The following is a 26,721-nucleotide window of genomic DNA, read 5'->3' as shown; positions in this document are numbered from 1 at the left end:
ATTTTGGGATCAGAGGTTCCCAAGTACCATAACTACATAATTTGATTAACATTCTTGGCTTAATTTTAAGAGCTAATTCAATCAAAGCAAGCTATATTCATTTCCTAGAATAAAATGAAAAATTTAAACCAAACAAATTTGTAGTTTATTTTAAATGTTGACCATTTCTTATTCATTTAGTACTTTTTTTTTTTTTTTTAGGTTTTGTTCCAACTCTGGGTGGCACAGAGTTCAGAATTCTTCAGACGATTAGCCCTATTACTTTCTACAGCTAATTCACCTCCTGAGCCCTTACTTACTCCAGCACTTTTGCCTCATCATATTTTATCTGACGTGACTCAAGGTCTACCTCATGCTCATTCTGCCTGCTTGGAAGAGCTTAAGCGCAGCTATGAGTTCTATCGGTACTTTGAAACTCAGCACCAATCAGTACCCCAGCGTTCATCCAAAACTCAGCAGAAATCAAGAGAACTGAATAATGTTCACACCGCAGTACGCAGCTTGCAGCTTCATCTGAAAGCACTACTGAATGAGTAAGTTTAGAAGCCATATAAGGAAATATCCCCATGGTAGCAGACTTCACTCTTGTCCCATTGTGGTTATTGGCTTGTGTCCTAGACTAGAAAGAAGATGCAAAATTGAGACCTGCAGTATGAAGGATAGTTTATAGTTACAAATGCTGCAGGAAATAACGATATGTAAGTACTATAATTTGTGGGAGTTGTTATAATTTTTATTTTTCCTGATAAAACAGGAAACCTAGAAAGAGAGAAAAAGCTAATGTTCATTGTGTAGGAGAACTGAAATGGAGAAAATTATAAAGAATGAGCTTCATTTAACTCTCTTAAACTGGAACCTGTAAGAAATATCTGTCAGCATAGAATAGGAAGTTATAAGAGGTACTGTACTTGAAAATTGACATATTGCCTTTTTTCTAAATAAATTACAGCAGATTTGGGCATTTTTCTGTAGGAGAGGACAAGCTTTTTAGCTCCAATTGAAGATTAAAATGTAGAATCCATATTTTGTATTTATTGCTTTTTACTTTTCCTAGTGTTATTGGTTCTCTGCCTTTACCTCCAATCTTTTATGTCCCATTTTGGCGGACCTTAATCATTTGAAAATACTGTTTTCTATATGAAGATTTCCAAGTTTAAAAGTTGTATCAAGACATAATATTTGAGTTAATTTATTTCTAATGAAATTCTTGTCCAACAAATTCTCATAGTATAGGACTAGGTCAAATAAATAATTGGTTCATGTTCTGTTAGTAATCCGAATTTAACTCACTGATAAGATTGTAGTTGATGTATCTGACCCCAGATAAAAGGCATGAAGTGAAAGGGGGAGAGCAGCAATCAATTTTGAAGATAAGAAAATAAGGATTTGGTGTCTCAGAAAATCAAAAGTCTAGTTTACCAGAGTGAAGAAGAATATAATGTACAAAAATAGGAAATTAAAGTCAGAAAGGCATTTTAAGAAGTATATTTTCTTACCAGTGTCATTAGTTTTATTACACAATCTTCAGTATATCAGAAAGACAAAGTCATCAATAGCAGGAGGACTAGATCTTGGCTTTTTTGAGAGTTGGGTGCTTTTGGTCCTTATACTCTCAAGAAATAAATCTAAAAATTTATTATTGAGTATAAACAAAACAAAAATGGATAGAAAAGAATTATTAAAATAGCTTTTCTAATATTCTATATTTTTCACTCTAAACTGTCACTTTATTTGACTTTCTCTACATTTTGAAAAGATACCCGGAGTCATTCTTGAGAATAAGCCACATCACTTAACACTTGGCCTGGTGGGGTGGGTACTGGCAAATGTTGGGGGAAACCACAAATCTGTAACCTCAGTCCAAAGAGCATGTCTCTCTCCAGCTTTAGGGGGAGCTCCCTCTGACTGACTGAGGGCTATGTCAGAAATGTGTGCAGGGAAAAGGATTCAGTCCAACTCAGTCTCTTCCCTCTGAACCAGAAGGCTCTCCAGTGACCCTCCATCTCACACACAAGTCTTATCTTATACTCCATGTCTCTTCTCTTGTTAAATATCATGTGCCATGGAGATGCATGTAGAAGTAGCATCACCCAGTGAGTACTGCAGGACCTTGTTGCTGTGTCCTTCAGTAGCAACTGCACCACAAATTGGATGTCATGGAAAAGGCAGTTCCATTTGCCTATTTGGAAGATAACCCCCAGAGTGGTGTCCTTAGAATTGCTCAGCTCATTCATGTCAGGGTCCACCTCTGTCTTGCTCCTTATTAGAGAAAAGAAGAACCTAGGGAAGCTGTTAAGTCGTAGTCAAAAGGTAAAAGACACCAAATTTCTCAGCTTACCTGCCTACTTGTACCAGGTTCTCCCACAATAAGTAAAAGTGTGTACCTGACAGATGCAAACCAGTGCTTACATCAAACCTGACCAGAAAGCCTATGGAGGGCCTCCCCTGGTGGCGCACTGGTTGAGCACTGGGCTGCGAAGCTGCCCGCAGCCTCTGCAGCACTGGTTTGATCCCTGGCCACAGGTGAGGGTCCCACATGGCGCGACAGACCTCTCCTGCCGCGCCCGCTGCTCCCCTCAGCAGTGTATTTCGTCAGTCTGCCCACTCTGGCTCTGGTGAATTCTCTCACCCTCCCGTGCTTCTGACTGTACCCAGTGCTTGTATAAATAAATAAATAAATCTTTAAAAAAAAAAAAAAAAAAGCCTATGGAAGTAGCCATATTCTGCCCAATTTGCTTCCTTTCCCACTCCTTTTGGTACTTCACAGGGTTCTTCACTACTGAGGTCCAAGGTCTCCCTGTCCTAATGGGAGTACCTTCCTCTACAACACGGAAGCAACCTTCTTCAGAAGGACTTCATGTGTGAAATGGAAAAGCTTCAGGGAAAGGGAACACCTAGCAACCAAGCACTAAGTAGCAGGTGGTGATAATTAGCTGAGGTGTTTTTAATCCATCAGATCTAGCTCTGAGTTTGGCTGACAAAAATTAAGAAACTATGTTCCAGTGGTCTGTAACTGCTGTTTAAGAAGGCAGGTGAATACTAACCCAACTCTTAACTCTGTCTCCCACAGGAAATCGGGAGATAAGGCAATCTCCACTGGAGTGGGTGGCAAAGGTTGGTTCATCATCAGAGGAAAACAAGATTTCAGTGGAAAAGTTATGGGAGACAAAGCCAGTTTCTAAAGAATTAATGATTAGCAGTAGAATCAGAAATAGGGAAATTGGACCTCCATGGTGGCGCAAGGGGTTAAGCACCGCACTATGAAGCAATCCACAGCCTCTGAAGCATGAGTTCGATCCCCGGCCAGCCAGGGACCTCTCCTCGCTCACCCGCTGCGCCCCTCAGCAGTGTATTTCAGTCCATCTGCCTGTTCTCTTTCGCAACTCTGTCTCTGGTGAATCCTCTCACCCCCCACACCTCTGGCCTGTACCCCAGCTCTTGTATGCATAAATAAATAAATCTTAAAACAAAAAACAGAAATAGGGCACATTGGAGTGCATTAGAACAAGGGAAAATGACTCAGAAGGAAGAGCGCTGCACTCCTTGGATATGAGAATGAAAAGAGGTGCTTTGTACTTTGAGTAGAGATCTTGGTTTATACATAGGAAGTGTATTTCCGCTTTAAAAAAAATATATGTATGTAGAGGGGACAAAATGTATATCTATGCTGTAACATGTCAACTTTCTAGAGAATATACAGTCGCAAACTATCATATCTTAATTGCTTTACAGCATTACTAACACACAACTTACGAAAGTGTTACCTAAAAAGTGTTTTGTATCCCACATTTCAGAAGCATTTTGTGTTTCATTCCTCCCTTTGGCTAGTCTCCTTCCTGTTCCCACTCTCACTTGCTGTCACTGATAAATTTGCTTTCTCTCTTACCTGAAAATCTTCACTGGTTTCAGAGTATAGCCCCTTAAAGACTGTATAAAATATTGTATAGAAAGGGTTTTCAGTAACCCAACTACAGTCTACTTTTCTATCTTTCTCATACTTTTCCTTCAACCATGCCAAACTATATACTCTTTCACCTGTTCCATCTGGAATTGACCTTAACTTTTATACTTCTTCAAATTTTATCCATTTATCAATAGTACTTCAACCACCTCTTCTTAGTTATTTACTCTGTGTATCCATAGTTGACAGTAACTTCTCTTCTGAATTCTTATTACATTATCTGTGTCTCTCTGTGATATATACTGCTGTGCCTGGATTCAGGCCAGCTTTACAGTTTACCAGCTGTATAATTCTGGGCAAGTTTCTTCAATTCTATGGACCTAATTCCTCATCTATGAAACAGAAATGTTAATTACAGTAACTTTATGATACTGTATTTGTTTTTTGTTTGCTTGTTTGTTTCTTTATGGTACTTTATTATATGTGCTATAAGTTTTTTTTAGATAGAAGAGGGGTTGAATGTATCCTTTTCATTCATAAAATGCCTAGTATGTATGCAAGAAATATTTGTTGAATAAATATGATACTCTTTATAAGCTTTTTAAAAATGGTAAAATACACATACATACAATTTAATGTTTAACCATTTTTAAGTGTGTAATTCAATGGTAGTAATCACATAAACACTGCTATGCAGCCATCACCACTTTTAGTCCTCAGAACTTTTTTTCATCTTACAAACTTATTTCTTAAGTAGGCTTTGTAAATGATAAATTTTCCATTTTTAGAAGTCTGTTTCTGTTTTTCTTTATTACTCAGGGTAATAATTCTTGAAGATGAACTTGAAAAGCTTGTTTGTACTAAAGAAACACAAGAACTAGTATCAGAGACTTATCAAATCCTAGAACAGAAATTAAAGTTGATTCAGCCCCACGTTCAAGCAAGCAACAGTTGCTGGGAAGAGGCCATTTCTCAAGTGGACAAACTGCTACGAAGAAATTCAGATAAAAAAGGTACCTAATGAAAGATTTCTCACACATTTATCAGACAGTCTTATTCCATTCAATGGAGTTTTAATTTGTAGGGTTTTATTAAGTGAGTTTCTGCATCTCTATGATGAAATTAATCTCACCAAATTACTTAGTTTACCCAAAAAAAAAAAAAAAGGTTGAATTTATATTTACAAATTGATACAATATAGTCTTGGCTCTTATTTTGTAATTTAAAAAATGACTATGATTTGAAAGTTCAGAGAATCATAAATCTTTGTAGAACTTAAATGAAGAGCAGGATTTTTAAATATTCCATTATTAGAACTTTCAGAAATTCTTTTCTAGTTAGGGTCAATAATAATGACTTTGGTGTACAGGGACTAGAAACTAAGTTTTGCTTTCAACATAAAATACTATTTCAATCATACAGAAATAGTATGCAAATGATATAGTAGGTAGTATTGTATATGTGTTATTTAGGGTCTTAAATGGGGCCTACCTGGTAGCCTAGGGGTTAAGCCAGCACTATGACTGCTAGGGCCTGAGTTCGATCTCCAGCCAGCGAACTAACAGACCTCTTCTGTCTCGCCCATTGCTCCCTTTAGCAGTGTATTTCAGTAAAATCTGCCTGTTCTGCTCTCCCTCTGTCTCTGATGAATCCTCTCAACCCCTGCACCTCTAGCCTATACTGTAGCTCTTCTATGCAAAAATAAATTAAAAAAATAAAAGGGTCTCAAATGTATTGTCATTATTTAATAGTAACATCAGACTACCTTGTATTGATTGCTAAGTAAAGTTTTCCACTAAACTACTTTCATTTGATCAGGTTTTATACTTCTTTTACATCACTAAATTTATTTTATTTTATTTTCAAAGTATTTATTTATTTATGCAAGAACTGGGGTACAGGCCAGATGTGTGGGAGGGTAAGAGTATTCACCAGAGACAGAGCAGGGAACAGAACAGGCAGACTGACGAAACACGCTGCTGAGGGGAGCAGTGGGCGTGACAGGAGAGGTCTGCTGCGCCATGTGGGACTCTTGCCAGCCGGCTGGCGGGGATCAAACCAGTGCTGCTGAGGCTGCGGACAGCTTCACAGTGCGGTGCTTAACTGCCTGCACCACCAGGGGAGGCCCTACATCACTAAATTTAATTGTAAATGCTCAGCATATGGTTTTGTGCTAGAAACAAACTCCATTACCATGTTTATCCCTTGGACCATTATTATGAAGTTAGTCAGACTTATGCATAAAAATTATTAATTATACTATTTTAATTACTTGTATGATGTAATATTGCTTAATAGTTTATTGGGCTGCTCCTACTGGATTTTGTCCAGACCTCTTGTTAAGTAGAGACAATGGTGAAAGGTTGATGCCTAGATATGAGCCTTAAATAACCCTGTGATTAGTTGCCAACACCAATTTTAAATTATCGATGTTAAACCCACCTGGATGATCTTTGCAAGCTATTCACTTGTGAAAGTCACTTCCAATTCTATTTTCTAAGAGTAAAAATAGTTCAAGTTCAAGATTGACATTTGGTTCTTTTTTTATGAAGAACAAGTGCTCTATCATGAGATGCGAGGAACAAGTTAATTTCTTCATTAATTATTTCAGAATGTCTACTGTGTGCCAGATACTATGGAGGGGTAAAGAAGGGAGAGAAAATTAGATGATTGCCTCCAAGAGTTTAAATTTTAAATCTACTGATGTTAGTTATTAACTTTCATATCCATAATTTTTTAATAAATCGAAAAGAGTCAAAGCAACTTAGACTATGAACTTGGCAAAATATTAGTACTGAGAATACTTTTTTCAGTTATTTCTCTGTGGCCTGTTTCTTTTTAAGGTAAGACTGAAGTGGCATGTGAAAACCCACGGTGTACTATAGTACCTTCGATGCAGCCTACTCTCCATATTGCAGACAAAGATCCAATCCCTGAGGAACAGGTAAAATGAAATCGGCCCACCCCACCCCCAAAACCTACCTATTTTTCTGTGACATGGATAATTGTTGAATAAATTGTTGACTTCATGTTTTTAAGCTTCAAAATTACAATATATAATATATTGAATTTATACCAATTACTAGTTCTCATATCTCCCAGAAGATTTTCTTGTTATTTATCTCTAATTCTCTGTTTCTTAAATACTTTTGAAAGTAAACACATTTAAAAATAATACATTGGCAAAGGTACATTTGGAGTGCTGGAGATATTTTATATTGATCTGAGTAGTGATTACCAGTATATATACATATATATAAAAAGCTTGTATGCTTAAGATTTTTCACTGCATGTATTTACACCTCATTTTAAGAAATAATTTTGTAATGATTGCACTAGATATTGACAAAGATTTCTTTGGCTCATCCTAAGGAAAACTGCTTTTCCTTAAGTCATATTATCTATTTAAAATTCTTAATTGCAAATAGAAGCCTACCCTACTTAATTTAACAAGAAGGAATTTATTTAAAAATATTAGATAACCAACATATTTCAGAGGGCCATATAACCAGGCTTGAACCAGGTTCAGATAAGCAGCCAGAATCACTCAAAAGAACTGCTCCAGTGGGGACATCACTACTACATCACTGGGCACAGACATTGCCACTTGCTACATCAATGCTGAATAGTAAGAACTACTTTCAAAGCTTCTATCTTTGGAAACTTGATTTGCTACCATCCTTGCCAGAATAGATATCTAAAGGTGTCTGCTTCTTTTATAACAAATTTCTGAATCCGATCTGATGCATGCACACCTGGATTAGAGGATCTCAAGTCATTTGCCTGATCCATAAAAGTAAGAGAGGCTCACTAAGCAAGGGTCCTGTCCTCTGTACACCAGATGGAAATCCATAGATGAGGTATTGCCCAATCCTAGGAATAGGTTCAAATTTCCAGAAGTGAGAAGAAAAAACCCTCAAATCTCTACCATAAGAAGAGAAACAATTCAGCACCTCCCTGAATCACCAGTCCTTATAATTTTGATTGTTAGCAACAGAACTAATGACTCTAATTTTGACTAGATCTTAGGATGGTATCATGGTAGAAAAATAACCGTTGAAGGTGTGCTTCAATGTTTAGCTCCTATTTATTTATCTCTAGAGAGATGTTGGCTTTGTTTCCCCGGCTATACTTTAATAACCTGTGCAAGAAGCCTCATTTATTTAATCTCACAGATGGCTAGGTGGTTCAATACATGAATTCTAATAGAAAATTGTCTGCTTGAAGTAAAGTGCTTTTTCTTTTATTCATTTTCAGGAATTAGAGGCTTATGTAGATGATTTAGACATGGATAATGATTTCAGAAGGGATGACTTTTATTACTTGTCACAAGAAGATAGAGACAGACAGAAACGTGAGCATGAGGAATCTAAGAGAGTACTCCAAGAATTAAAATCTGTGCTGGGATTTAAAGCATCTGAGGCAGAAAGGCAGAAGTGGAAGCAACTTCTATTTAGTGATCATGGTAAGCGCTGACTTAAGAGTAAAACATTTTTTCAATGTAGGGGTTTCTTTCTCTTCATCTATGAGTCTTATTTTAGCTATAAATTTCTTATAGCTTTAATTTTAGGATTCTATCACTAAACAATAGTACTCTTCCAAACCCAAAATCAGTTTGATCAATAAGAGTAGTATATAATCAAATTGTAAATATAAAGTCCCACTTTTTCATCAGTTATTTGATTTTTTTTTTTTAAACATTTTATTTATTCATACAAGCACTGGGTACAGTCAGAAGCACGGGAGGGTGAGAGAATTCACCAGAGCCAGAGCGGGGAGCAGAGCAGGCAGAAGGACCAAAGTACACTGCTGAGGGGAGCAGCGGGCAGCAGGAGAGGTCTGCGCGCTATGTGGGACCCTCGCAGGCAGTGGGGGATTGAACCGGCGCTGCAGAGGCTGCGGGCAGCCTCGCAACCCAGCGCTCAACCACTGCGCCACCGGGGAGGCCCAGTTATTTGATTTTTTTTATTTAATTTGCCATGGATTGGCAGTGAGTTGAATATTTGAGTATTTTAATTAAAATGTTATTTTTACCTACCCCTTTCCACCAGACCATTGCTATTGATGTGTGTTATAGTTGTCTGTTTATCTTTTAGGGATTTTTGGCTTTGTTCTGCTACAAATTAGTTGTGACTATTTAGAGGAGAGGTAAATCAAGCACTGTCACTATCTTGCCACTCTTAAAAAATGTTTTTAAACTTAGTGAATTTGATATTCTAAACTGTTCTTCTTATACTGATATTATAAAATACATCAATGAAAACAAAATTAATAACTTTTCACTATGGAAACAAATGAATTAAGACCACTTAGCTACATCAATAAGGTAGCTTAATTGATTTGAGTACTTTAGTAGATGGGAAAAGAGAAGATGCTTCTCTGCATGTTGTCTCCACACTTAGGTTTGGACAAAGTTGGATGACTGGCAAAATTCTTTTATGTTTTATGTTTCCCAGTCTTTTCTTTAGCTGAACTTTATAGGAGGCAAGGCAGAGAAGGCAATGTCAAACCAACTAATCCTCGTTGAACAATTAATTCTTATGGATTTCTGAGAAAATAGAATGGAATTTCCCTTCCATTTTAGAGTATGTGGAGCCTCAAAAGTAGTAACTCCCTTCTCTTTTTCACTAGAAGTATATAGGTTACCTATACTTCTAGAAAGTTCCTCAGGGTTCTCTTTTCTTCTCTTAAGAGCCCTACCATTCTGTTTTGTCCAGATCTACATCCTTGATTTTATTCTCCTTCTTTCTTCCCAGGTCCTTAAATTTGATTATGCTCATATATTAATATGGCCACTCAGGAGATTTCCATTTTTAGTATCTTTTTCTTCTAAGCTATCCTTAGATAGCTTCTAAGATAGCTTCTAGTCTTGAAAGCTTCTTCCAGATTTGACATTGCTTTGATAATAGCTCTATCTTTACAACCTACATGGCTTATCCTTTCTTATTATGTTAAAATAAACTCCTTTTCCTGGTTTCAGCCCTTTCTGTCATATGTGTCCATTGTATCCAACTGTATTTCCCATTATTTCTAATATCGTCTAGTTATTTTCATCGAACTAGACGTTGATTCCACAAACTTGCTGTTTTTATTCATAGGTTGCTGATCCCTTTACTAAGCATTCTGTCTCCTCCATCAAATTTTTTTCCCTACCAGTCTCTCCTCCAGGAGTCCTCCTCTGACTGCCAGAGTGGTGCCACCTCTCCTGCCACTTCCGAGTCTCACACAAGAGGGTCAGTGTAGTGAAATGAAAAGCAGTCTTGAGAAACAAGGCATATAGGTGATTAAGAACTTCTGAGAAGTTGTAGTAGTTCCTACAACCTCCACATTTGTATATTGAGCCTGCAAAAACCAGAGACTAAGAATATGATGTTTTAGGCACTGTTGCTTTCTCTTTGTTCAATTTTTTTAATCTCTGTCATTAAATGAAAATCTCATAAATAAGGGTTTTATTATCCCACATAGTATTCATTCAGCAAACTGTTTCTTCAACAAGTAGTTATTTGAAGCACTATTTAGTGGTATATTCTTTTTTTTTTAAGATTTATTTATTTATGCATACAAGAGCTGGGGTGTCAGCCAGAGGTGCAGGGAAGGTAGCATGAGAGGATTCACCAGAGACAGAGTGGGGAGCAGATCAGATGGACTGACTGAAATAGACTGCTGAAGGAAGCAGCGGGCAAGACAGGAGAGCTCTGCTTCGCCATGTGGGTAGCTCCCTGGCCGGGGATGGAACTTGTGCTGCACTGGCTGCGGATAGCTTCATAGTGCTGAGACTTAACCCCTTGCGCCACCAGGGAGGCCCTATTTAGTGCTATATTATTAGTACGTAGATCAATAGACAAAAATCCCTACATTGCTACAGTCTTAACACACCCTCAATGGACCCATTTTACAGATATCACCCTATTTAATTAGCAATAATCAGAATATCAACTTCTAGCATACATTGTATTCTTTAAGAACTAGTACATTTGTAAACTAAAAATGTGCAGGAGTACTGAAAGTAGCATTGTATATAAATATTTCTTTTTATTTTACTTTAAATTATCCTTTGACAGTATGGGCAAAGATATAATGATAAGAGAAATATGTATCTTTTTCAGGTATGTGCTTTTCTAGTTTACATATGAAAGGGCAGTAATGCTGTCATTTTGTGGAAATAAGTAAAAAGCTGCTGATATCATAAAATGCTTTTCCTATGACAAATACCAGTACATCTTCCAGAGTTGTTTTCATCTCTGCCTACAGGGGTAAAGTCCGAATGGAATTAGAGAGGGAAATTCTACACTGGAACCTGCTGTGGCCATATTTTTCTGCTTCTCTAGTGGAGTTACGGCAGCTTAGGGATCTGTTTCTTGGAAATGGACACATTTTACAAAATTATTTTTTAAGTAAACGCCAGATCTTCAAGAAGCACTTTTTTCCTTCCGTCATGCTTCATAATATATTGCATTGTACTAACCCCTCATGCTGGGAGGAGAGACTGCCTAGCAAGCAACCCACTGCCTACTAACATCAAGAGGGGCTAAATAAAACTTCATTTTCCTTGAAAGGACAACTTCTGTCGTATGCATATATATATATATATATATTATATTTACATATTATGCTTTGTATTGTAGTTGATCTTGAATGCAGATTTTATTTCATTTGATATTTTTCTGTGGCATTACAAAGTATGTACAAAAGTAGGCTTTACTCTCATCAGCATCTTGTTAGGTAGTTGGCAAGTAAGTTGAATTTGTATATTGTGCTATTTTTCCATGCTGTTTTACCTTGTAAACATACATGTTAAAGATAAGATTATGACCTGGATTACTTTAGGCCTTTTATATGACACTTTATCATGCTGCTGCTTACTCTTGAATATAATAGTTATTATACTAATAACTGTTTATTCCTTATGCTGCTGCTTATTCTTTAATATAATGATTCTCAAACTTTAGTGTGCATCAGAATCAAGTGGAGGACTTACAGAACATAGCTGATCCCCACTCCCAGTTTCCAACTTAGTAGATCAGGGGTGGGTCCTGAAATTTATATTTCTTCCAATTCCTGGGTGATGCTGACTGATTCTGTTGGTTAGTGGGCCACACTTTGAGAACCACTGCTGTAATTTTTGAAATTACAAAACCTCATTTAAATCATCATCAAAACCTCATTTCATTTCTTAGGCATTTTATCTCAAAGTTTTCTGGATTGATAAATCTACACTGACTTTACTAGGAAATTTTATTTAGCTTTTCCTTATTTATTGTTCCTTATAAGAAAATAACTACTGGAGGTTTAAAGTTTAAATCATTTCTGGGTCCTTAGTTATTATTTTTCTTTCTTTTTTTTTTTTTTTCCTTTTCTTTTGAAGCTGTGTTGAAATCCTTGTCTCCTGTAGACCCAGTGGAACCAATAAGTAATTCAGAACCATCAGTGGATTCAGATTTGGGGAGAGTTGGTAAAAATGATACTGAAGAGGAAAATAGTAAACCCTCCACAACTGACAATGAAATAAATAATAGGACTGAGTGTTTATGTGAAACCCCTCTAGAAGGTAAAAATAAAGACCATTCTGCAAATAAAGTCTTCCTCCAAGAAACTGAAGAAAGATTGTGTTACCATGGTGAGAGTGAAGATGAATCTCAGCAGGCAGATGTAGGTGGCCTGGCCATTGCCTATCCAACTCCCAGGGACTCGTTACAGCCCTCCATTAAGCAGAGGCTGGCACGGCTACAACTGTCACCGGATTTTACCTTCACTGCTGGCCTGGCTGCAGAAGTGGCTGCTAGATCTCTCTCCTTTACCACCATGCAGGAACAGACTTTTGGTGATGAGGAGGAAGAACAAATAATACAAGAAAATAAAAATGAGGTAGAGGAAAAGTAAAAACCAAGATTCACATGAGTATTTTAAATTTAAAATTTCTTTTATGAATGTGTTTTAGCTTCAAGGCTAGATATTCCACTGGAAAGGGAAATGAGTTTACATTTACAACATATAAGGCTAAGATGTGAATTTACGTCAGTTTGAGCAACGGGTCTGAAAATAGTAGTTACCTATGTGTGGCAGATCTTTTAGGAAATAACAGAAAGGTAAGGGCTCTTTTGAATAAACTGCTCTTTTATTTGCAGCACAACTGATCGATCTCGGAAATTCTTTAAGTACTTTTAATAAGAAATGAATTCATCATTTCTTGCCAGAATTTACTACCGGGAAATGTCTGGGATAATTCCGTTGCAAGAACATTTAATATGACTCCTTTGTACTGTATTCTTGCAGTTAATAACTGCAGCTATTCTGTCAATAACAAGTTGTTTGTATTTATTTTTGTTTATACCAATCTTAAAACAAAGATACAGGTTCTAAATAAAAAAAAAATTGAGTTCATACAATTCATGTGTGATGAGGTTTGGAACAAAAAAGTAGTTTCAAAAGTACTTGGGTAATGACATGTTTCTTATGTTTCCTTGTGGATGTGTACATTCAGCAGGTTTTTTAGATGTCTTTTTAGATGATCTTTAAAAGAAAAAATTGTACCATTTTAAGAATTACCCTTTCAATTTTTTTGGTTTCATCTTTTTCTGTTCTTGTTGTAATTGAAAGAGATGTCGTCGAAGTTGGATCCTGGTGTCCAGTGCCCTATCCATAACTTTGTAGAAAGCGCTTTTATTCAGTTTGGCTACAGATAATTGGGTACCATTAACACAAACAGGTCTAGTTGCTTTTTATTTCTAGCCTGAAGCTATACCATCTCCACCTTAATGAGATTCTGGAAGCATCTTGTCAGCTTCCTGAAGAACATCTTTAGCTCCTTAGTACTTAATTTACAAACTGCCTCTTAAAAAGGTTGCTTTCCAGTTATACAGTGTCATCTGTTTTGTGTTGTGATTGCATTTTCAAAGAATGATATTTTCAGGAGTATAATGTTTTTTTTGAAGCCTATAGCTCTTCTACACTGACATAGTTTATAGACATTATTTGGGGAACCTGTAGAAATAAGTTAATTTATGCTGCTGTCCTGAAAACTACATGATAAATCCAGATTATCTTTAGAGTTAAGACACACTTTCAAATTCCTGTAATTTAGCACTTTGAGTAAGTAAATTTACATATATTTACAGGAATATTTTTAATAATCTAAGGAAATTTATTTTTTATCCTTAGGAAAGACTTGGTTCTGCTTTGTATGAATAGTACAGATCCTCTTATACGCTAGTTAATTCTGCCTATTGCCAAAATTTCTGGAACTTGTCCATAATTAAAATCTTAGGATCAATATCTTAAGGTAAATCTGGTTTACCGCTTACGAGAAAAAGTTAACTAAATTTCAAGAAAAAATCTTGTATTATAACTGGCTAACATATTCTTAAATGATAATACTTAAAGTTTACTTTCTTTTTAATTGGTTTGCCAGCTCTTTATTTTACTTGGATTTAGAAGTAGCACATATGGAAACTCTCAGTAACCATTCTTTTAGTCTATAACCATTGGAAGAATAATTGGCAAATAATTTTTAATTATTTAATTTTATTTTTATTATACCAGTTTGGGAAAAATATCTTCATAATATTGTATCAGCTTTATTCAAGCCATCTAAGATGATAATTTTTTTTATTTTGAAAGACTAATTTTAATCAGGAATTTTTAATCATCTGTCTGATCTACTTTATTCATTGTTACCTATTTCCACAAAATTCTATTTGTTGAAACCATGATATAAGGATCTTAGAACTTTAATTGAATGTTTTTTGTGTTTTCATCTTTTAAAGTATTTCTAAGATATTATCATCCCTTTGAAAATTGCTGGTTTTCTCTTATAATAACCTAAAAGTCAGTGTTTCTCAGGTTTTATTTGGGATATCCGTATTAGAGTAAATTAGAGGTGTTTATTTTTTAAAGGTAGATTTTGGATCATATTCCAAATCAGTTTTAGTTGATCATTTTGGAATGAAATCTAGGTTATGTTTATACACAGTAAAATCTAAGAACTTTTATGTAGAACTTTGCTCTTGCCATTAGTACCTTGGGAAATAAAAACAAACAGTAATATAAGTAGAAGCTTTTGTTGTTACTTTTCTAAAAATATTTCACTTTGTCCTGTCAGTCTTTTGAGTAGTTTTTATTAGCTACCATCCTATCTTCTAAAGAAACCCTCTGGGAAAAAATATTTTGTGGGGGAAATTGCTAATTTTGCTTTCCAAATTTACAGTTGTATTTTGACACAGTAATTCTTGCTAGGAGTAATATCCAGATAACTTTTAATATAAACATTTCCATAGTTTGTTTAACATGTACAAACCTAGTACTTGGAATGTAGGATAGAGGCAACTTATTTAGGTCCCTCTTGAAGAAGGAGTTTTACCCTTTGTTTGGAAAGTCATGTCAATAAATCATCTGGTGATGGTTATCATATCTTAAATCCCTTTTTCCCCCCAGCTTTCACTAAAACTCTAAATAGCTGGTATATCTTGGGCCAGATTCTTGCTAGCCTTTTATATATGATCCTCTGCTTATTTTCACAAGTTGTATTATCTGACTTTGTAAGTTAAGTCCTCATTGCAGCATCTGAATATACTTCATTAGTAACTGATGCATGATGCCAAGTTTCATTTCTGAAGTTATTAGACAAGAAAGTGGGTGAAAACTTATTTAATGCATTACTATGGAAATGGCTAAGGTCTAAGGCTTTAATACAGAAGAATACATCAGAGTTTAAATCCCAGATCCCTCATCTAAAAGCTAAGGTGCAGCTGATATTATAATTTCTGACTTCACAGAAGTAACTTAAAAGGAGAAAAGCTTTTGAACTGTAAAACAAGAGGTGATTATAAATATGCCAGTAAAATAGGTAAAAAAAATTTGAAACTCAATTTTCTTAAAAAATATTTTGTTCACATAATATTGAATAAATGTGGTATAACTTCCAATGTTAAGCCACAAAAAAAAATCAAGTTCTGATGCACTTTACAAAGTTGTAAGTCAAGGAATTATTAATCAGAAGGTATCCTAGAAATCAATCTAGTAACTTTTCACATACCAAATATTTTGATAAATTATTAGAAGGCATAAGTGGAGAAGAGTTTAGCTGATTTAATTTAATCATAGTATATTGTTTCTATACCCAAACAAAACAAGAAAACAGTAACTGAATACAAAACTGTGGTGTAGCTCAGCTTATTATCTGAACTGAAGTAGATATCATGCCATGAATGACAAACAGACACCATAGCGATTGATTTATTCTTCTAGTTCAATTTATAAGGATATAGCTATGTACTGAACACATATATTAGAAAATAAAGCTCACAAATACTTTGGAAGAGAAAATATGCCAAAAATGCCCAAGTACAATAATAGTTCATTAATCTGTCATCACAGTTAAATGCTAACTTGCATTAAGTTAATTCTTCAGGTAACTGAGGCAGATCCACTTAATCATTATATCTTATAATGGTTTAATAGGAAATATTTGGAAATGTACTTTCTAACTACCCACTTTCTCTAGAATACTTAGAATATGATTTAATATATTGTCATCTTTAGGATCATTGTTTCTATTGTGGGGGTAATGAACAGAAATTTACTCTCTGGAACCACTGAAATAGTATATGTCATGTGCCCATTTACTACATGACCCTTCGTTGCTATGCTTTGTGAGTTATGTCTGTTTTTTACAGTTTCTATCTTCCCTTATAATCAGCTGTCACTTTTTGCTGCTATCTTGTGTGCCTGCTTCCTGCACTAGGCCCCTAAATTTGCTGCTTCTAATCTGCTGTGGACTGAGAAACCAGATTGCCAAGCTTGCTAGAATTGTGTCTAAAATAAGAGTAAGTAGACTGAAAGAATGCTAAGGGGCTTCTCTGTCAGTTAAAGTGCATGGACTTTATGGTACCTTTTTGGCTGCTTAGCGTACTTTTGTTAGTCTCTTAATTCTTTACTGAGAAGTTGCTAAAAACACAGATGCTAAAAATCACTGTGATTGCTATATAATTGAAGCATTAGAGTTCAGTTCTTCTACATTAATGTTTCCAGGACTGTTAATAAATTTAGCTATAAAAGAAAATTTAACTATCTTTTTGTAAATCATTGTGTATATTTTAGGAAAATTTAAATATTTTGTTCTTACTCATTGTTCCTAGTACAGTATACATACTTAAACGTATAAATGTGACTTCAATTCTGTTCACCAAGATATTCTAGAAATATTGGTTTGAGTCTGAACATGCCTGACCAATTTAGTAAGACCTGGCTAACTGAATATTTGGGGAATGAGTCATTCAAGATATCCATGTTTTTAATGCTTAAACCTCTTTAAGCATTAAATTTTGGAATTATTTCTGAAGAAAGTCTTTGTGAAACAATATGGTTGACATTTTAAACAATATATAAAGTATATTTTAATCTTTCTTGATGTCAAAATGATCATTATTAACATTAGTTATACTTTGATAGACTAGTCAAGCACTCAGAGCTACTTGCCTGAAATGGCTCCATTCTGCTAACATTTTAGATTATTGTCTTTGTTTGCTAATAGTAGTTTTAAATCCTCCATTTATATTACTGCTTGCTTAAGTATGCCCATAGCAGTTGCCTTTCTCCACCTTCATAATGCTCCTCCTGATCCACTTTGGTTTTGGAGACCAGGTGACTAAGACAAAATGATGTATAATGTAAAAAGTAAATTGACCCAGAATGAAGATTGAACTGAATTATACTTAAGTGCATGGATTTTGTGACCTCTATTACTCATTTCATTGCTGTCTTTAAAGTGAAGTTACTAGATTAAATACCTCCTATCCAAATAGAAGAGATGCTATTGTACAAAAACTGCCACTTATTTCCATACTTTACGGTCTCTGTATTTCTAGTCCTCTAATTTTTGACTCTGATTTAAGCCAGTCCACTGAATTTAGCATTCAGTAGTACTTTCTGTTTGAATTGGATGCCACATACTACTAAGAATCTCTTTGGCTGGGTTGCTTTCTCTTGTTTGATTTTGTCTTTATAGAAATGTATTTTCACTTCCAAAACATGCAGTAGGTTGAGCCCTGGAAAATAAAACATTCATTGTTGCTATCTCAGAGAGAATTGAGAAATAATTAGGTTTTTAGACTATAGGCAATTATTACCACAAAGAATTTATTCTTTGATTATGTTGATTATGTTAATTTTTAAGATAATATCTTGATAGTTGCATTTTCAGTGTCTATATTATCAATTCAACATCAGTTGAATTTTGATTCCATTAAATGTATGTTAAAAGCTTGCCAAAAGTGATCAGTGGTAGATACTCGTTCTATATTTTGCACGTTCAAATTAATCAAGCATGGTGATTTTTCTCTTGCACGAAAAATAAACATGAAATATATATATATGTAACATGTATGTTACAATGTTTGCAAGTAAATAGCAAATCTGCCAAGGAAGGATATAGCCTAGCATTGAAGAACGTAGTTTTACTAGTAGCCTTTAGTAATTGTATGTTGATTCATCATTCCATCATATACAGGGTAATTGAAAAATTATAGCCATACCTCAGTCAGCTTTCAGTTTTTTTATGCTACTGAAAAGAAACTATGGTATAATATTTACTTTAAAAAAATTATCCAAACCAATTTCTTGAAATGAGACTGCCATTACAGAACAGATAGTCATTATGCCAAACCTGGGTTGGTGATATAAGGAGAAAAGTTCTCTTTGAGTATAGTTGTGAGGGGAAAGTAATTCTACTCAGTGCAATTGCTATAAACCAAAAAGAGGGCAAATTAATTCCAGGATTCATACATACCAAAGTTTTAATGTGAATGAGGAATTGAATTTGTGGATGTTCATGTACTAAATTAAAATGCACACTTTTTTAAAGTGTTATATACATTTTAACCGGTTAGCAATTAGTTTGTTTCATCTCTGTTACTGAATTTCAATGGGTTGTAGAAATACATAATTCTATAAGTTATGGTTATAGAAATACATATTTTCTCTCATTTATATCTTAAGAGTTTCTCAAAGGATAATTTTATTATATTTGACTTTATATTTTTCACTTTTGTAGCATTTCCTAAAGGTTGTTTATCTATAAGTGATTTATCATTGAACATTTTTTCTAAAGCTAAAATATTTATTATAAGCTTATTTATTCTTTTATAATATCTGAAGAGATTACAAGACCCTTTTTCACATTTCCAAATAAATTCCTAAATTAACTCCATTTCTAATTCTAGTATTTTCTGCACCTTTATTGTACCAGCTTGTACCTTTTTTTCATACTATGACTAAAATTATGCTTACTAAGTACTAGCATTTGGCAACATAAAGCTCAGAAATGTTACTCCCATCCCTTAAAGACTGGTGTACGGTCCTGGTAAAGCCCTGGAGTTCCATGTGACCGAAGAGCCCAGAAGTCTACCTGAGATGAAAGCACTCCCAAGGAGTTTGGTATTGTTTGGGTTTGTTCTAGGTATGGTCCCAGGGATCCCAGATCAAACCAGGCCCCTGGGCCTATCCTAGAACCAACCTAAACTCGCGCATCATTCCTGGAACATCAAGAGTATATGAAGACTGAAGATAATCTGAGGCTGACTAGACATCCTATGTTCACCAAGATTCACATTTTTGTAAAATGTGCCTACATTTTAATAAGAATTGGTTGGCTAATCCTTATGAAAGAAAAGTTTTACCGCACTTTAACGTAATTGTCACAATAGAAATGTGACAATGTAATGTGGCTATTAATTGCCAGTGAGAATAGTTCTTGTACCATTTACCAGATACCTATTTTTAGATAAATGACTAGGCCACTCAAAAAAAAAAAATTCTTCCAATTAATGGTTTTTTTTTAAGACTCTCTACTCAACAATATTTTATCAGTCTCATTTAACAAATTGCTCACAGTTTCCAAAAAGCATTTGGTCTTTGCCCTCTGGTTCCAATGCTAAGTAAGTGATTTTAAACTTTTGTTTCTGAAGACTGATGCCTTTTCCATTTAATTGAATCCACCACATTGCTTTGAGCTCACTTTTTGGGGTTCAGATCTGAGAAGAACCTGTGCATCATTTACAGACACAATGTCTCCTGTTAAACTTACTCTAGGCTAATTTCAGAATTTGATGTAGTTGAAGACAAATTAAGATGATAGAGTGAAAATGGGTTTTTATCTCACATTTTATAATGGCACTTTGCAGACTTCAGGTGATCTAGTTGGTTTATCACCTGGTTTCATATCATAACCATTACAATGCTATAGTTACATACATGTTTTTCTGTTTAAAGACATGCAAGGACCCCAAATCCAAGGGCTCTGGTATACAATAAAAATGTATACATTTGGTAATAATGGCATTTAAATAGGTTTAGCCCATGTTTGAAATATTTGCCAACTCATCAGGTATTCCACATGTGAAAGGCACCTGAAGCTGTGCTGTTCCTCCAACCTTTGTAACACCAGAAAAACTGGGTCAGTGTATGATTCTTTATAATAAGACCGTGAGCTCATTCAGAACTCAACCCTAGGCATAGTTCTGTACTGCATTCTTCACATAGATGTTTCATCCCGAGGATTCTTATTATTTTTGCCTTATTATGTCCACCCTTTCAATGTTTTTCTTTTTGTACAGTGTTCTTCTGTTTGCGTAAACCAAAACACTGTACATGTTACTATGTTTATGTAACATTTTTTGATAAAACAATCAACTGATTCTAGTGACCTTTAAATTTTTATTTCTTTTAAAGCCAAATGACTTCAATGTTTTCATTGTCTCATAAATTCACTCTCATTTTTCTCTAATGAGCTATATAGATTTAATTAGGTAAACCTTACATTCAGGTTCTTGCAGAATTTATGGCATTTTTTCCTCACCCAAGCACGGAAATGTTCTAACATCAGTAATGTTGTGTCAGTGCACTAATCTGTAAATGTGACATTGCCTGAAATGTGGAACCCATCTTATGTTTATGTAAAGTAAGTATTCTCAGTATCTGTGGGGGGCCTTTTCACTCTCAGCATTGTTAAATATCAACACTGAAAATATGAATTTGTGTACTGTTGTAGGGTTGGGACTTATTAAGATAGTGTTTCTAAATCTGCCTTCAGATACTTTTCTCAAGTTATCTTTTTTTAATATTTGAAAATATTCTTTCAAAGATTTTAATTTTTACTTTTTTACTAGTTGTGTTTTATATAAAAGAACTATACATTTCCCAACCCTACTTGAAGGCTTGATATTATAACCTTTCTGAAACAGTATTTTCTTTCATCACTGTGTATTTTATCATACTGAATATTTGTCACTGTTTTAAAGGACTTTACAGTAACCAATAGTAGGTTTGTATATGTCTGTAGTATTGTTCTTCCTAAGCTTAAAAAATCCAATAAAAAAAATTGTACTACTTTGTTATCTTTTTTGAGTTTGTCTTTTTTCTTCTGGTGTTTGCAACCTGAATTAGCCAAAAGGTAAAAATCCTTTTTCTCTTCCTTGTGTCCCTTTTTTATTTCTATTATGGATTTTTCAGAATTTGTTAATACAGTCACAAAAAACAGCCATTGTTTAGGAAAGTCTGGGATTCATTATTCTAAATTATGTTTGGTCTTGTAAGTGCCTCACATGATAGTTTATCAGAGTGAAAACTATAGTTTAAGAGTTTCAAAGTATTAAATCTTCATTTTTTTCCATTGTTAGTTACTATCAATCATTGGATACATTCTAATTATGTTATATTTGTTGGCTTATATACTCTTCCTCTCAGAAAAGACATACTAAACCAGGAAGAATGTTAGCATTGAATGGATCATACTTTGACCTATGTAATTGAATGAATTACTGGTTTGAACCTCTCTAAGCTTAGCTACACTTTTGAGAACATTCATGGTAACTCCAAATTGACTCTGTAGACTAAAAGCTAGTTAAAGAGAAAGTGGCCCTTCTTGAATTGAACTTTTAACAAAATAATAAATGATCTTTTTCTAGAAATGATTTGAGGCAAAGAATAATAGTCATAAAAGTAAGTCTTGAATTAAAAGAAAGAAGGCAAAATGTATGGTGTTACTCTACCGGATTCTGAAGTCTTTGGGTAGGAAATATCCCATATGATAATCATTTCTTGTCTTCACAATTTGCTTTTGAAGGTCTTTAGCAGATGTGCTATAACCATTGAAAATAAAGTTGGCAAATAGTAATTTTCCTCGAATGTACATCTGTAAAAAATAATAGAACATTTTCAGAATCTATCATATTAAGTAGTCTTATTTATTTGAAGGATGATCTTATAATTGTTGCTATGAGAAAATATATACATAAAGGAGTATTAGACATAAAACATATTTCTAGAGTCTGAATATATTAAGATAAGGAAACAATCTCAAACAATTCTCATTTGAAGTTATATACATGAATAGCAGAACCAGTAGCTTAACTAGGTCTAAAAGACACATCTGTTCATCATTATGATAAGCCGTCGGGTAGATAAATTTCTTTTTCCAGTTAACATCAGAACAGGGAATTTAAAGTCCATAAACTTGGATTCTGGACATAACTTTAAAATGCAAGCAAACCATTAAACTGTATTGAGCCAAAATTTCCTCTAAGAAAAAAAGTCTAACATTAGGATTTATGAATTGGGCTAGACCTCTACCCTCAGATTCTCTATTTCTTAATAAAGAGATAAAATTGCACTCCATAAAACCAAGCTTGTCATTCAGCTCTAGGGCACAGGAGAGTTTATAAATAAGCACAGGTGAGCAGCTTAAGAAATTTTTTTGGACAGACATTTTTATTTGATGGGGAAAAGTATATTTTATAAAATACTGTAGAAACATCTACCAAACAGATGTACAAAGTGAGTTCAACATTTTAAAAAATGCGATGAAAGCTCTGCTTAATAATAGTTACATTTTTATTTAACAATACTTAATACAGAAAGCCAGCTATTTTGAAATACTGCCCAAAGCATGATGCTGCCTCAATCAAGCACATTATGTTGGTAAAACATCTCTGTATCGTGGGAAATGACTGGAATGACATTTTCTTGCCGAGACAAAACAAAATGCTTGTAAAAACTGAATGTTGTAATTACCTCAATCTCCTGCCACAATTTAATGGGAGCATAGTTTCAACACTTCAAATATGAAGCTTTATCAATGTAAAGTGCTCCTTTTCAGCAAGCACCAATAATAAACAAGTTGAATCTGGTTTCTTCTCTGTAAGGAGCTCTAAAAATGGGTCCAAAAATACCTGTAAACTTTTATTTTTTTTTTTTTGTCAGTGTGAATGCGCTAAACAGCTTTATTTTTTTTTAATTTTTTTTTTTGTGCTCAATAAATTTTAATTATTATTATTTTGACTTTTTTTTTTTAATAAATTTTATTGTTATATTCCCCATACAATTGCAGCCCCCCCATTCTGACCCCAATCCCTCCCCTCCCACCCCCGCCCCCCTAAAAGTGTCTCTGGTTCATAGTTTTTTGTTGATTTTGATTTTCACTTTCTTATAGTTATTCTTTTTCCTGGTCCCTTATTTAAGTTTTCTAGATTCCTGCTATGAGTGAGACCATCCGGTATTTTTCTTTTTCTTTCTGGCTTATTTCGCTGAGCATGATCCCTTCCAGCGCCATCCATGTTGCTGCAAATTGCATGTGTTTATCTTTTTTGAATGCTGAGTAATATTCCATGGTATATATGTACCACATCTTCTTGTAATACCTGTAAACTTTTAAATGCTGATTATTTTGCATAACAGCAGCAATCCAGGATTGAACATGGGTCTTGGCTGAATCTGGTTAAAGAATTAACAATCACTCCCTAGTAATGCCCTAGTATAATGTAAAGACTGACATAGCATATTTTCCTCTAACAATTCTCTAAAGCTTAGCTAAGAAGCATCTCATCTGATGTTCACGTAAAGTTAAATAAATCAACAGGTCATAAGATGTGCAAACTTAGGAGCACTCGGTAAGTATTAGTTATCCAGGTTAAGCTTGTAATATAATAACCAGTGATCAGAGGGATAGAATTAGGATATGTCACATGTAAACCAGAGTAGACAGTTTCAAAGAAAACATAATGAACAGTACAAAATGATAGATGTCAAGAAAGATCAAACAAACTTGGACTTGACAACTACAAGGTCGAATAATGGTTGACAGACTGATGCCAAATTATCCTGGATTGAGAACGTTTTGTTAAGCTCTTTTTGGGTTTTCAGGATCAGGTCTCCTGCTGTTTCAGCTTTTATGGTGCTCCAAAACAGGATTGAACCTGAGAGGATATGCTGAAGTACAGCAGAGAGAGAACACTTAGTGTGGAATCAGAACAACTGGCTTTGTATCGCTGGTCTTCCATCACTTAATGTCTGTGAATACCTCCCAAAGTTCTAGTTCCCTTACTCTTTGAGAATGATTATTCCTATTTTACAAAGTCAATGACAGATTTATGTGAAGAGTAAGCATAATAGTCATTAATTATTATCACCATAATAAATGGTTCTATTCTGACTCTTCATCTTGTTCTAACTTTCAACTCAATAGAGCTTCTGTATACCAGGTCTTGTGAAATGGAGTGTTCCCATTGAAGACACTTAGCTTACGGGTTTGCAGTGATTATAAGGTGAGATTAACACGTGGAATGCGTATGACAGTTTTGGCTGCCGTTGTATTCTAATGGACAGGTTTTGCCTGACTTCCAGGTGGTACCTCTATCTTCATCAATTCTGCTTTCTGAGCCACTGCATTCTTCATAGTATGTAATTGCCAGCTTCCCCATCCTCAGCTGTTGCTATAAGAAGCAAATGCTTAATATTCTCATTGACAATATTAGTGAATCTTTTTGGTTCACAGATAAGAGAATCCACTTAAATGAGTTGTTCTTCAGTAAGATTCTTCTGTAAGATTTCTTCCGTAAGATTTCTTTTGTGTTCAATAAACAGAACGTGGGGCTCCCACTGAGTTCCTACAAAGATGCTTTCAGTAGGCTAACTGTCCAGTCCTGATCACTTTCACCCTTCAAAGTCACATTGCAGGACAGATGAAAGTCATGTTTATTTAATCTGGTTGGTGTCCTGTTATATGACTCCTGGGTTATTCTTTTTTTGTAATATTATGCATCCCAAGATACCATATGAATGAATACATTTTGAAAATACAATAAAGTCTATAAAGAATACCTGAATGGCTCAAAAAATCCAATGAGCTATGATTTTACAGGATTTTATTTGTTAATGATGATGGTAACAAAGAATTTTAAACTCAATGCACATTTATTGAGTGGCCTGCTTTATACAGGATATAACAGTCACCCTGTTAGAAGTATTCTCATTTCAGAGATAAGAGAAGTGGCTCTCAAGTAAGTTAAATATCTAGCCCAAGAATCCAAGCCTCTTACCGAGAAAAAATAATCGAGTGTGTTCTCCAACAAGACTCTGACTTCAAATTAGATATTTGTTCTATGGATTATATTAGCTGTATCTTATTTTCTTGTATAGTCCCCCACACAGGGACATATATTTCCATGTATACACTCATGCATGCACACAGGAAGTCTAATTACCACTTCAAGTAGCATAATCCCCTCAACCCACCTTCAGTTTAATCATAGAATTCCTAAAGAACTCAATTAAATGGGCAATTAGTTCCTCCATACATTTTTCACTCCCATATTGAAGCCTATCTTTATTTGTTTAGATATTCTCCCCTACTTACTTATAAGGTTGGTGCGAGGTCTTTATGCAAAAGCACTTTGTAAGCGGAAAGCATATGATTGTTATTTAGTTGTAGATTACAGTCTATGTCCCATTTTACTGGTTGAACCCTTTTGGTGGTGAGAGATTAAATGTTTAAATTATACTGATTATAACATTATTCCAGGAATTGAATTGAGTGGAATTGAAAGACTTCTAAACAACTCAAACCAAGCAAACAGTCCCTGATTTGCTCTCTCAAACTAAATATATTAGCCTTGTGGTGGCCAAATATTGACTTAATGACTAAATGAAAGAGAAGAGATTCTATTACCCTCTAAAGCTCTTACAGTTAACCTAAATTAATGTCCCCAAATGCTTCCAGACAGCAACTTTCAGTTAACTGGAAAAATGGTAAAGGGGTATGTGTTAATAAAGTAAGTAGAGATTTTATGACACTCTTTCCTAGGAATCCTAGGATTTACAAAAACAAAGAGGCCGTCATTTTCCATTGCCTGCCTATGCACTATATCCCAGTGCTGCCAGCAGACACTACATGTTCCCCATTTGGACTGTGAGTCAGGACACCTGGGTTCAAATCTCAACTCCACTTCTCAGCTGTGTGATCTTGTAGCCTCAGTTTTCTTGTGTGTGAAATGCAAAGAGTCATAGCATTGTTGTCATGATCCAGGGAATTATTTACATGAAAAGGCCTGATTCTCGGCAGATAGTCTCTTTGGGTCTCAAGTGTCTTTTTCGCTGGAAAATTCCTCTAAGTCTTGCCCCTTGCATAATCAAAACCCTTCTGCTGGATGTTGATTCACTGACTTGTTCCAGCCGCTGCCTGGGGGGTTCTACGTTTGCCTGATAAGGTGGCATAGGAAGGTAAGGGAACAGAGAAGCAGGGAAGGATTGGGAAAGTGAGAGGGCCACTGCAATCATCTCTACTTCTTGTTTATAGCACTTTCCTATCAATGAGCCAGAAGGTAAGTTGCTTGGAACACTTGTCTGTGGAATGTCAAGTTACACCTTCCCTCGCCTCCCCAGAAAAGGGTTCTTTAGTTAATGATAGGGAATTTGGACAAAATTAATTTGAACAAAATGGAATGTATCTCTTTAAAGAAGAGAGAAAGACAAAACATTATGAATATTTACTTATA

The 26,721-nt window shown here is 34.9% G+C and overlaps 2 protein-coding genes across 4 annotated transcripts in view; one reads left to right on the top strand and one right to left on the bottom strand.

Annotated features, from left to right (window-relative positions):
- VEZT (vezatin, adherens junctions transmembrane protein) overlaps positions 1 to 18,833 on the top strand; it is a 68,151-nt gene extending 49,318 nt beyond the window's left edge. For both annotated transcript variants that reach the window (XM_037513854.2, XM_037513855.2), the window contains 4 exons: positions 4,721 to 4,914; positions 6,745 to 6,845; positions 8,159 to 8,366; positions 12,267 to 18,833. In XM_037513854.2, coding sequence (XP_037369751.1) covers positions 4,721 to 4,914; positions 6,745 to 6,845; positions 8,159 to 8,366; positions 12,267 to 12,781 — 1,018 coding nt within the window. In that variant the 3' untranslated portion in view covers positions 12,782 to 18,833. The remainder of the gene's footprint in view (positions 1 to 4,720; positions 4,915 to 6,744; positions 6,846 to 8,158; positions 8,367 to 12,266) is intronic.
- Positions 15,957 to 26,721, bottom strand: part of LOC119247419 (uncharacterized protein C3orf20-like) — a 65,174-nt gene continuing 54,409 nt past the window's right edge. For both annotated transcript variants that reach the window (XM_037513849.2, XM_037513850.2), the window contains 2 exons: positions 21,943 to 22,085; positions 15,957 to 17,943 (listed from right to left, as the gene is read on the bottom strand). In XM_037513849.2, the coding sequence (XP_037369746.1) occupies positions 17,898 to 17,943; positions 21,943 to 22,085 (189 nt within the window). In that variant the 3' untranslated portion in view covers positions 15,957 to 17,897. The remainder of the gene's footprint in view (positions 17,944 to 21,942; positions 22,086 to 26,721) is intronic.

This window comes from Talpa occidentalis, unplaced genomic scaffold (genome assembly GCF_014898055.3).
Source record: "Talpa occidentalis isolate TD23 unplaced genomic scaffold, MPIMG_talOcc4v2.1 talOcc4.16, whole genome shotgun sequence".
NCBI lineage: Eukaryota > Metazoa > Chordata > Mammalia > Eulipotyphla > Talpidae > Talpa > Talpa occidentalis.
The sequence above is the reverse complement of the archived record's forward strand: the minus strand, read 5'-3'. Positions and strand labels throughout refer to the sequence as shown.